The sequence below is a fragment of the Oncorhynchus mykiss genome, chromosome 3 (genome assembly GCF_057628025.1).
Source record: "Oncorhynchus mykiss isolate SJ-2025 chromosome 3, ASM5762802v1, whole genome shotgun sequence".
In the NCBI taxonomy this organism is placed as follows: Eukaryota; Metazoa; Chordata; class Actinopteri; order Salmoniformes; family Salmonidae; genus Oncorhynchus; species Oncorhynchus mykiss.
The window spans coordinates 95,515,189-95,528,006 of record NC_143024.1 but is presented as its reverse complement, the minus strand read 5'-3'; the positions used below and the strand labels follow the sequence as shown (position 1 = coordinate 95,528,006).

Below are 12,818 nucleotides of genomic sequence, written 5' to 3'. Positions count from 1 at the left end.
ATGGTAGTAGGTGCCTTTGAACGGGGTACGGTAGTAGGTACCTTTGAACATGGGGTACGGTAGTAGGTACCTTTGAACATGGGGTACGGTAGTAGGTACCTTTGAACGGGGTATGGTAGTAGGTACCTTTGAACATGGGGTATGGTAGAAGGTGTCAGGGTCACCGGTTTGTGTCAAGAACTGCAACGCCGCTGGGTTTTTCACGCTCAACAGTTTCCTGTGTGTATCAAGAATGGTCCAGCACCCAAAGGACATCCAGACAACTGGACGCAACTGTGGGAAGCGTTGGAGTCAACATGGGCCAGCATCCCTGTGGAACGCTTTCGACACCTTGTGGAGTCAATGCCCCAAAGGATTGAGGCTGTTCTGAGGTTGAAAGCAGGTGCAAGGCAATATTTGTTTTGTACACTCAGTGTAGTTCGACACCAAATAGAACCAGTTAAATAGAATCAGTTAAATGTGTGTCCATGGACCAGAGTGCACTGCAAGCTGGACGGAGAAACAAGCAGAAAGCAACAAACATTCAGACGGGAAGTAGACAAATGTTCGCACAGGAAACAGGAAGTAGTCAAAGACGAGGACAACTCACCAGTCATGTCTGGAGGGAATGCAGCGAAGGGCTCTGGAAGAGATAAAAGAAGGAATACATTTTTATTAATCAAATAAAGAAATCAAATGGACAGATGATGGTATGCATGTGATGAATGACACTTGTCAACAATTACTGGCCCCAGTGGGAATCAGGTAAGGAGAGGACAGACAGGCATTCTTCCTCAGTGTGTTAGCCGTGTTTTAGTGAGTATTATAAGGGTGAACTAATGGCTCCCAGACTCGTTAAGAGAGGAAGATTAAACTGAGAGGAGAGAGGGAGATGAGACTGAGAGGAGAGAAGAAGGTGAGACTGAGAAGAGAGAGGGAGATGAGAAGGTGAGACTGAGAGGAGAGAAGGTGAGACTGAGAGGAGAGAAGAAGGTGAGACTGAGAAGAGAGAGGGAGATGAGACTGAGAGGAGAGAGGAAGGTGAGACTGAGAAGAGAGAGGGAGATGAGACTGAGAGGAGAGAGGAAGGTGAGACTGAGAGGAGAGAAGGAGGTGAGACTGAGAGGAGATAGGAAGGTGAGACTCAGAGGAGAGAGGAAGATGGGGGGGGGGGGGGCTGAGGGAACATAGAAGGAACATAGAAGGCTTAATCAGAACGGTTGGAATTATGGAATGTTGAGAAAATTAACCAGCAGAGACAGAGACAGAGACAGGGGGGTTCTCTTGGCAGGCTGACTGACTGACTGACTGGGTTGCCTGATGTCCGTGTCAATAATTAACCCTCCTGTACTGCATCTGGCAGGGAGTGAGTCTGTCTAGTAATTTCTTCTGACAGCAGTCTCCTCTCTGTTTACCAAAAAAAAAAAGAGGAGAGGGAGAAGACAATGAGGAGAGGGAAGAGAAGAGAAGGAGAAGAGAAGGAGGTGAGATGGAGGAGAGGGAGGAGAGAAGGGGGAGATGGAGAAGAGAATGAGGAGAGGGAAGAGAAGAGAAGGAGAAGAGAAGGAGGAGAGGGAGGAGAGAGGGAGGAGAGAAGGGGGAGATGGAGAAGAGAATGAGGAGAGGGAAGAGAAGAGAAGGAGAAGAGAAGGAGGAGAGATGGAGGAGAGGGAGGAGAGAGGGAGGAGAGAAGGGGGAGATGGAGAAGAGGAGGAGGAGGAGAGAAGGAAGAGAGGGAGAAGAGGAGTAGGAGGAGAAGGAGGAGAGGAATAAGAAGGAGGAGAGAAGGGGGAGAGGGAGAAGAGGGAGGAGAGAAGGGGGAGAGGGAGAAGAGGGAGAAGAGAAGGAGGAGAGGAATAAGAGGGAGGAGAGAAGGGGGAGAGGGAGAAGAAGGAGGAGTCAAGGTGGAGAGAAGGAGAGGAATAAGAGGGAGGAGAGAAGGGGGAGAGGGAGAAGAGGGAGGAGAAAAGGAGGAGAGGGAGAAGAGAAGGAGGAGAGGGAGAAGAGAAGGAGGAGAGGAATAAGAGGGAGGAGAGGGAGATAAGGAAGAGAGGGAGAAGAGAAGGAGGAGAGGGAGAAGAGAAGGAGGAGAGGGAGAAGAGAAGGGGGAGATGGAGAAGAGGGAGAGAAGGAAGAGAGGGAGAAGAGGAGGAGAGGAATAAGAGGGAGGAGAGAATGGGGAGAGGAATAAGAGAGAGGAGAGAAGGAAGAGAGGGAGGAGAGAAGGTGGAGAGAGGGAGAAGAGGAGGAATAGAAGGATGAGAGAGAGAAGAGAAGGAGGAGAGGAAGAAGGATGAATTGAAACATAGATTAGGATGGAAGCCCAGGGGCGTTGTGTGGCCTACTTTCTAGTAGATCTTTCCTTCTTCTTTTTCTCCGGTGTGAACTTGACAGAGAGTGTGAGAGAAAGGGAGAGAGATCGTGAGAGAGTGTGTTTGTGTGAGAGAGAGCCCAAGCACCTCACATAGGAACAATAGACACCCTCCCAGACCAGCAAGACACCCTCCCAGACCAGGGGGACACCCTCCCAGACCAGCGAGACACCCTCCCAGACCAGCGAGACACCCTTCGAGAACAGGGAGACACCCTCCCAGACTGTGAACGATCTGAGAGACAAGGCAAGAAGGGCATTCTATGCCATCAAAAGGAACATAAAATTCAACATACCAATTAGGATCGGACTAAAAATACTTAAATCAGTTTTTTTTTTATTTTTTTTATTTCACCTTTATTTAACCAGGTAGGCTAGTTGAGAACAAGTTCTCATTTGCAACTGCGACCTGACCAAGATAAAGCATTGCAGTGTGATCAGACAGCAACACAGAGTTACACATGGAGTAAACAATAAACAAGTCAATAACATAGTAGAAAAAAAAGAATCTATATTCATTGTGTGCAAAAGGCATGAGGAGGTAGGCGAATAATTACAATTTAGCAGATTAACACTGGAGTGATAAATGATCAGATGAACATGTGCAGGTAGAGATACTGGTGTGCAAAAGAGCAGAAAAGTAAATAAAATAAAAACAGTATGGGGATGAGGTAGGTAAATTGGGTGGGCTATTTACAGATGGACTATGTACAGCTGCAGTGATCGGTTAGCTGCTCAGATAGCAGATGTTTAAAGTTGGTGAGGGAGATAAAAATTCTCCAACTTCAGAGATTTTTGCAATTCATTCCAGTCACAGGCAGCAGAGAACTAGAAGGAAAGGCGGCCAAATGAGGTGTTGGCTTTAGGGATGATCAGTGAGATACACCTTCTGGAGCGCGTGCTACGGGTGGATGTTGCCATCGTGACCAGTGAACTGAGATAAGGCGGAGCTTTACCTAGCATAGACTTGTAGATGACCTGGAACCAGTGGGTCTGGCGACGAACATGTAGCGAGGGCCAGCCGACTAGAGCATACAGGTCGCAGTGGTGGTTGGTATAAGGTGCTTTGGTGACAAAACGGATGGCACTGTGATAAACTGCATCCAGTTTGCTGAGTAGAGTATTGGAAGCTATTTTCTAAATGACATCGTCGAAGTCGAGGATCGGTAGGATGGTCAGTTTTACGAGGGTAAGTTTGGCGGCGTGAGTGAAGGAGGCTTTGTTGCAGAATAGAAAGCCGACTCTAGATTTGATTTTAGATTGGAGATGTTTGATATAGTCTGGAAGGAGAGTTTGCAGTCTAGCCAGACACCTAGGTACTTAAAGATGTCCACATATTCTAGGTCGGAACCATCCAGGGTGGTGATGCTAGTCGGACGTGCGGGTGCAGGCAGCGAACGGTTGAAAAGCATGCATTTGGTTTAACTAGCGTTTAAGAGCAGGTGGAGGCCACGGAAGGAGTGTTGTACATTGAAGTTACATTACTATCTATGGCTATAAGGTCTGGGATCCACTCACCAACCAATAATTCACAAATAGCAACAAACCCCCAAGTATCCCCAGAGTACAAAGCAAAACCCCCAAATAATGCACGTAGAGCAGAATTATATAAGTCCAGAAAAGAGCTGTTAAATTCCACAACCACCTAAAGGAAAGTGATGCCATCACAAAGAAACTCCCCAGGACAGCAACACAATTAGACCCAACCAAATCATGAGAAAACAAAAAGATAATTATTTGAAACATTGGAAAGAATCAAGCAAAAACAGATCAAACTTGAATGCTATTTGGCCCTAAACAGAGAGTACACAGTGGCAGAAAACCTGACCACTGTGACTGACCCAAACAAACAAAAAACATAACTATGTACAGACTCAGTGAGCATAGCCTTGCTATTGAGAGAGGCAAACCTGGCTCTCAACACTGTCCACAAAATGAGGTGGAAACTGTACGACCGTATTAGAGACACATATTTCCCTTGAATTACACAGATCCACAAAGAAATGAAACACAAATCAAATTTGGAAAAACTCCTGTATCTATTAAGCAAAATAGCCCAGTGTCCTATCAGAAAAATGTGTGACCTGCTGCCACAAGAAAAGGTCAACCAGTGGATCAGAAACACCAATGAAATATAACCTAAAAATGTAAAGGAAAAAATCTAAAGTAAGTTTGTTCTGAAGTATCGATATAAGAAAGATCAGGAAACATCTTTATTTTTACATTTATTTAATATTATGAAGTAAACAGTCTCCATATGTACTTTACTTCCATACATGTTTTCAGCACCGGGGACCTTCAGACAAGTCTTGTGAGGCCTGTGGGCCTAGAGAAAAACAACCGACAAGAGAGTCTCATCTTTCCATCTTCCATCAAGATGAAAAGATGGATGCAGTGGGATAAGATGCATCCCCCCAGATATCTCTGGCTTAAACTGATGAGTTTCATCCCCCCCAGATATCTCTGGCTTAAACTGATGAGATACACCCCCCCAGATATCTCTGGCTTAAACTGATGAGATGCATCCCCCCAGATATCTCTGGCTTAAACTGATGAGATGCATCCCCCCAGATATCTCTGACAAACTGATGAGATGCACCCCCCCCCCTGCAGATATCTCTGGCTTAAACTGATTAGATGCATCACCCCCAGATATCTCTGGCTTAAACTGATGAGATGCATCCCCCCCAGATATATCTGGCTTAAACTGATGAGATGCACCCCCCCAGATATCTCTGGCTTAGACTGATGAGATGCATCCCCCCAGATATCTCTGGCTTAAACTGATGAGATGCACCCTCCCCCAGATATCTCTGGCTTAAACTGATGAGATGCATCACCCCCAGATATATCTGGCTTAAACTGATGAGATGCACCCCCCGCCCCCCAGATATCTCTGGCTTAAACTGATGAAATGCATCCTCCACAGATATCTCTGGCTTACACTGATGAGATACATCCCTCCCAGATATCTCTGGCTTAAACTGATGAGATGCATGACCCCCAGATATCACTGGCTTAAACTGATGAGATGCACCCCCCCGCCCCGCAGATATCTCTGGCTTAAACTTATGAGATACACCCCCCCCCCCCCAGATATCTCTGGCTTAAACTGATGAGATGCATCCCCCCCAGATATCTTTGGCTTAAACTGATGAGATGCATCCCCCCCGATATCACTGGCTTAAACTGATGAGATGCACCCCCCCAGATATCTCTGGCTTAAACTGATGAGATGCATCCCCCCAGATATCTCTGGCTTAAACTGATGAGATGCACCCCCCCAGATATCTCTGGCTTAAACTGATGAGATGCATCACCCCCAGATATATCTGCCTTAAACTGATGAGATGCACCCCCCGCCCCGCAGATATCTCTGGCTTAAACTTATGAGATACCCCCCCCCCCAGATATCTCTGGCTTAAACTGATGAGATGCATCCCCCCCGATATCTCTGGCTTAAACTGATGAGATGCATCCCCCCCAGATATCTCTGTCTTAAACTGATGAGATGCATCCCCCCCAGATATCTCTGGCTTAAACTGATGAGATGCATCACCCCCAGATATATCTGGCTTAAACTGATGAGATGCACCCCCCCCCCCCAGATATCTCTGGCTTACACTGATGAGATACATCCCTCCTAGATATCTCTGGCTTAAACTGATGAGATGCATGACCCCCAGATATCTCTTGCTTAAACTGATTAGATGCACCCCCCCCAGATATCTCTGACTTAAACTGATGAGATGCACCCCCCCCCCCGCAGATATCTCTGGCTTAAACTGATTAGATGTATCCCCCCCAGATATCTTTGGCTTAAACTGATGAGATGCATCCCCCCCGATATCACTGGCTTAAACTGATGAGATGCACCTCCCCCCCAGATATCTCTGGCTTAAACTGGTGAGATGCATCCCCCCCAGATATCTCTGGCTTAAACTGATGAGATGCATCACCCTCAGATATCTCTAGCCTAAACTGATTAGATGCATCCCCCCCAGAGATATCTGGCTTAAACTGATGAGATGCACCCCCCCAGATATCTCTGGCTTAAACTGATGAGATGCATCCCCCCAGATATCTCTGGCTTAAACTGATGAGATGCACCCCCCCAGATATCTCTGGCTTAAACTGATGAGATGCATCACCCCCAGATATATCTGCCTTAAACTGATGAGATTCACCCCCCACCCCGCAGATATCTCTGGCTTAAACTTATGAGATACCCCCCCCCCCAGATATCTCTGGCTTAAACTGATGAGATGCATCCCCCCCGATATCTCTGGCTTAAACTGATGAGATGCATCCCCCCCAGATATCTCTGTCTTAAACTGATGAGATGCATCCCCCCCAGATATCTCTGGCTTAAACTGATGAGATGCATCCCCCCCAGATATATCTGGCTTAAACTGATGAGATGCACCCCCCCAGATATGTCTGGCTTACACTGATGAGATTAAATCCCTCCTAGATATCTCTGGCTTAAACTGATGAGATGCATGACCCCCAGATATCTCTGGCTTAAACTGATTAGATGCACCCCCCCCCAGATATCTCTGACTTAAACTGATGAGATGCACCCCCCCCCCCCCCCCCGCAGATATCTTTGGCTTAAACTGATGAGATGCATCCCCCCCGATATCACTGGCTTAAACTGATGAGATGCACCCCCCCCCCCCAGATATCTCTGGCTTAAACTGGTGAGATGCATCCCCTCCAGATATCACTGGCTTAAACTGATGAGATGCATCCCCCCCAGATATATCTGGCTTAAACTGATGAGATGCACCCCCCCAGATATGTCTGGCTTACACTGATGAGATTAAATCCCTCCTAGATATCTCTGGCTTAAACTGATGAGATGCATGACCCCCAGATATCTCTGGCTTAAACTGATTAGATGCATCCCCCCCAGATATCTCTGGCTTAAACTGATGAGATGCATCCCCCCCAGATATATCTGGCTTAAACTGATGAGATGCATCCCCCCCGATATCTCTGGCTTAAACTGATGAGATGCATCCCCCCCAGATATCTCTGTCTTAAACTGATGAGATGCATCCCCCCCAGATATCTCTGGCTTAAACTGATGAGATGCATCCCCCCCAGATATATCTGGCTTAAACTGATGAGATGCACCCCCCCAGATATGTCTGGCTTACACTGATGAGATTAAATCCCTCCTAGATATCTCTGGCTTAAACTGATGAGATGCATGACCCCCAGATATCTCTGGCTTAAACTGATTAGATGCACCCCCCCCCCAGATATCTCTGACTTAAACTGATGAGATGCACCCCCCCTCCCCCCCCCCCGCAGATATCTCTGGCTTAAACTGATTAGATGTATCCCCCCCAGATATCTTTGGCTTAAACTGATGAGATGCATCCCCCCCGATATCACTGGCTTAAACTGATGAGATGCACCCCCCCCCCCCAGATATCTCTGGCTTAAACTGGTGAGATGCATCCCCCCCAGATATCACTGGCTTAAACTGATGAGATGCATCCCCCCCAGATATCTCTGGCTTAAACTGATGAGATATATCACCCCCAGATATATCTGGCTTAAACTGATGAGATGCACCCCCCCAGATATCTCTGGCTAAAACTGATGAGATGCATCCCCCCCAGATATCTCTGGCTTAAACTGATGAGATGCATCCCCCCAAGATATCTCTGGCTTAAACTGATGTGAAGCATCCCCCCCCAGATATCTCTGGCTTAAACTGATGAGATGAATCACCCCCAAATATCGCTGGCTTAAACTGATGAGATATATCACCCCCAGATATATCTAGCTTAAACTGATGAGATGCACCCCCCCAGATATCTCTGGCTAAAACTGATGAGATGCATCCCCCCAGATATCACTGGCTTAAACTGATGAGATGCACCCCCCCCCCAGATATCTCTGGCTAAAACTGATAAGAAGCATCCCCCCCAGATATCTCTGGCTTAAACTGCTGAGATGCATCCCCCCAAGATAGCTCTGGCTTAAACTGATGAGATGCATCACCCCCAGATATCTCTGGCTTGAACTGATGAGATGCACCCCCCCCCCAGATATCACTGGCTTAAAATTATGAGATGCATCACCCCCAGATATCTCTGGCTTAAACTGATGAGATGCACCCCCCTCCCCCAGATATCACTGGCTTAAACTGATGAGATGCATCCCCCCAGATATCTCTGGCTTAAACTGATGAGATACACCCCCCCCCCCAGATATCTCTGGCTTAAACTGATGAGATGCATTCCCCCCCCAGATATCTCTGGCTTAAACTGATGAGATGCATCCCCCGCAGATATCTCTGGCTAAAACTGATGAGATGCATCCGCCCTAGATATCACTGGCTTAAACTGATGTGATGCATCCACCCCAGATATCTCTGGCTAAAACTGATGAGATGCATCCCCCCAGATATCTCTGGCTTAAGCCGATGAGATGCATCACCCCCAGATATCACTGGCTTAAACGGATGAGATGCACCCCCCCCCCAGATATCTCTGGCTAAAACTGATGAGATGCATCCCCCCCAGATATCTCTGGCTTACACTGATAAGATACATCACTCCCAGATATCTCTGGCTTAAACTGATGAGATGCATCCCCCCCAGATATCTCTGGCTTAAACTGATGAGATGCATTCCCCCAAGATATCTCTGGCTTAAACTGATGTGAAGCATCCCCCCCAGATATCTCTGGCTTAAACTGATGAGATGAATCACCCCCAAATATCGCTGGCTTAAACTGATGAGATGCACCCCCCCCCCCAGATATCTCTGGCTTAAACTGATGAGATGCATCCCCCCCAGATTAAACTGATGAGATGCATGACCCCCAGATATCTCTGGCTTAAACTGATGAGATGCATCCTCCCCAGATATTGCTGGCTTAAACTGATGAGATGCATCCCCCCCAGATATCTCTGGCTTAAACTGATGAGATGCACCACCCCCCCAGATATCTCTGGCTTAAACTGATGAGATGCATCCCCCCCAGATATCTCTGGCTTAAACTGATGAGATACATCCCCCCAGATATCTCTGGCTTAAACTGATGAGATGAGTCCCCCCCAGATATCTCTGGCTTAAACTGATGAGATGCATCCTCCGCAGATATCTCTGGCTTAAACTGATGAGATGCATCACCCCCAGATATCTCTGGCTTAAACGGATGAGATGCACCCCCCCCCCCCCAGATATCGCTGGCTTAAACTGATGAGATGTATCCCCCAAGATATCTTTGGCTTAAACTGATGAGATGCATCCACCCCAGATATATCTGGCTTAAACTAATGAGATACATCCCCCCCCAGATATCTCTGGCTTAAACTGATGAAATGCATCCCCACAGATATCTCTGGCTTAAACTGATGAGATGCATCACCCCCAGATATCACTGGCTTAAACTGATGAGATGCACCCCCCCAGATATCTCTGGCTAAAACTGATGAGATGCATCCCCCCCAGATATCTCTGGCTTAAACGGATGAGATGCATCACCCCCAGATATCCCTGGCTTAAACGGATGAGATGCATCCCCCCAAGATATCTCTGGCTTAAACTGATGAGATACATCCCCCCAGATATCTCTGGCTTAAACTGATGAGATGCATCCCCCCGAGATATCTCTGGCTTAAACTGATGAGATGCATCCCCCGCAGATATCTCTGGCTTAAACTGATGAGATGCATCACCCCCAGATATCTCTGGCTTACACTGATAAGATACATCACTCCCAGATATCTCTGGCTTAAACTGATGAGATGCATCCCCCCCAGATATCTCTGGCTTAAACTGATGAGATGCATCCCCCCCAGATATCTCTGGCTTAAACTGATGAGATGCATCCCCCCCAGATATCTCTGGCTTAAACTGATGTGATGCATCCCCCCCAGATATCATTGGCTTAAACGGATGAGATGCATCCCCCCCAGATATCTCTGGCTTAAACTGATGAGATGCATCCCCCCAGATATCTCTGGCTAAAACTGATGAGATGCATCCCCCCCAGATATCTCTGGCTTAAACTGATGAGATGCAACCCCCCCCCCCCAGATATCTCTGGCTTAAACTGATGAGATGCATCCCCCCCAGATATCTCTGGCTTACACTGATGAGATACATCCCTCCCAGATATCTCTGGCTTAAACTGATAAGATGCATGACCCCCAGATATCTCTGGCTTAAACTGATGAGATGCATCACCCCCAGATATCACTGGCTTAAACTGATGAGATGCATCCCCCCCAGATATCTCTGGCTTAAACTGATAAGATACATCACTCCCAGATGTCTCTGGCTTAAACTGATGAGATGCATGACCCCCAGATATCACTGGCTTAAACTGATGAGATGCACCCCCCCAGATATCTCTGGCTAAAACTGATGAGATGCATCCCCTCAGATATCTCTGGCTTAAACTGATGAGCTGCAACCCCCCCAGATATCTCTGGCTTAAAATGATGAGATGCATCCCCCCCAGATATCTCTGGCTTAAACTAATGAGATGCATCCCCCCAGATATCTCTGGCTTAAACTGATGTGATGCATCCCCCCAGATATCACTGGCTTAAACGGATGAGATGCATCCCCCCCAGATATCTCTGGCTTAAACTGATGAGATGCATCCCCCCAGATATCTCTGGCTAAAACTGATGAGATGCATCCCCCCAGATATCTCTGGCTTAAACTGATGAGATGCCACCCCCCCCCCCCAGATATCTCTGGCTTAAACTGATGAGATGCATCCCCCCCAGATATCTCTGGCTTACACTGATGAGATACATCCCTCCCAGATATCTCTGGCTTAAACTGATGAGATGCATGACCCCCAGATATCTCAGGCTTAAAATGATGAGATGCATCACCCCCAGATATCACTGGCTTAAACTGATGAGATGCACCCCCCCCCCCCCCCCAGATATCTCTGGCTAAAACTGATGAGATGCATCCCCCCCAGATATCTCTGGCTTAAACTGCTGAGATGCATCCCCCCAAGATATCTCTGGCTTAAACTGATGAGATGCATCACCCCCAGATATCTCTGGCTTAAACTGATGAGATGCATCCCCCCCAGATATCATTGGCTTAAACGGATGAGATGCATCCCCCCCAGATATCTCTGGCTTAAACTGATGAGATGCATCCTCCCAGATATCTCTGGCTAAAACTGATGAGATGCATCCCCCCCCAGATATCTCTGGCTTAAACTGATGAGATGCAACCCCCCCCCCCCCCCAGATATCTCTGGCTTAAACTGATGAGATGCATCCCCCCCAGATATCTCTGGCTTACACTGATGAGATACATCCCTCCCAGATATCTCTGGCTTAAACTGATAAGATGCATGACCCCCAGATATCTCTGGCTTAAACTGATGAGATGCATCACCCCCAGATATCACTGGCTTAAACTGATGAGATGCATCCCCCCCAGATATCTCTGGCTTAAACTGATAAGATACATCACTCCCAGATGTCTCTGGCTTAAACTGATGAGATGCATGACCCCCAGATATCACTGGCTTAAACTGATGAGATGCACCCCCCCAGATATCTCTGGCTAAAACTGATGAGATGCATCCCCTCAGATATCTCTGGCTTAAACTGATGAGATGCAACCCCCCCAGATATCTCTGGCTTAAAATGATGAGATGCATCCCCCCCAGATATCTCTGGCTTAAACTAATGAGATGCATCCCCCCAGATATCTCTGGCTTAAACTGATGTGATGCATCCCCCCAGATATCACTGGCTTAAACGGATGAGATGCATCCCCCCCAGATATCTCTGGCTTAAACTGATGAGATGCATCCCCCCAGATATCTCTGGCTAAAACTGATGAGATGCATCCCCCCAGATATCTCTGGCTTAAACTGATGAGATGCCACCCCCCCCCCCCAGATATCTCTGGCTTAAACTGATGAGATGCATCCCCCCCAGATATCTCTGGCTTACACTGATGAGATACATCCCTCCCAGATATCTCTGGCTTAAACTGATGAGATTTATGACCCCCAGATATCTCAGGCTTAAAATGATGAGATGCATCACCCCCAGATATCACTGGCTTAAACTGATGAGATGCACCCCCCCCCCCAGATATCTCTGGCTAAAACTGATGAGATGCATCCCCCCCAGATATCTCTGGCTTAAACTGCTGAGATGCATCCCCCCAAGATATCTCTGGCTTAAACTGATGAGATGCATCACCCCCAGATATCTCTGGCTTAAACTGATGAGATGCACCCCCCCCAGATATCTCTGGCTTAAACTGATGAGATGCATCCCCCCCAGATATCTCTAGCTTAAACTGATGAGATGCACCCCCCGCACATATCTCTGGCTTAAACTGATGAGATGCATCACCCCCAGATATCTCTAGCTTAAACTGATGAGATGCACCCCCCCCCCCAGATATCTCTGGCTTAAACTGATGAGATGCATCCCCCCCAGATA

At 47.4% G+C, this 12,818-nt stretch overlaps 1 protein-coding gene across 2 annotated transcripts in view; it reads right to left on the bottom strand.

Moving 5' to 3' along the window:
- The window catches only part of LOC149984732 (neuropilin-2-like), a 432,234-nt gene that overhangs the window by 55,640 nt on the left and 363,776 nt on the right, over positions 1–12,818 (bottom strand). For both annotated transcript variants that reach the window (XM_090230491.1, XM_090230492.1), the window contains exon 16: positions 590–622. In XM_090230491.1, the coding sequence (XP_090086617.1) occupies positions 590–622 (33 nt within the window). The remainder of the gene's footprint in view (positions 1–589; positions 623–12,818) is intronic.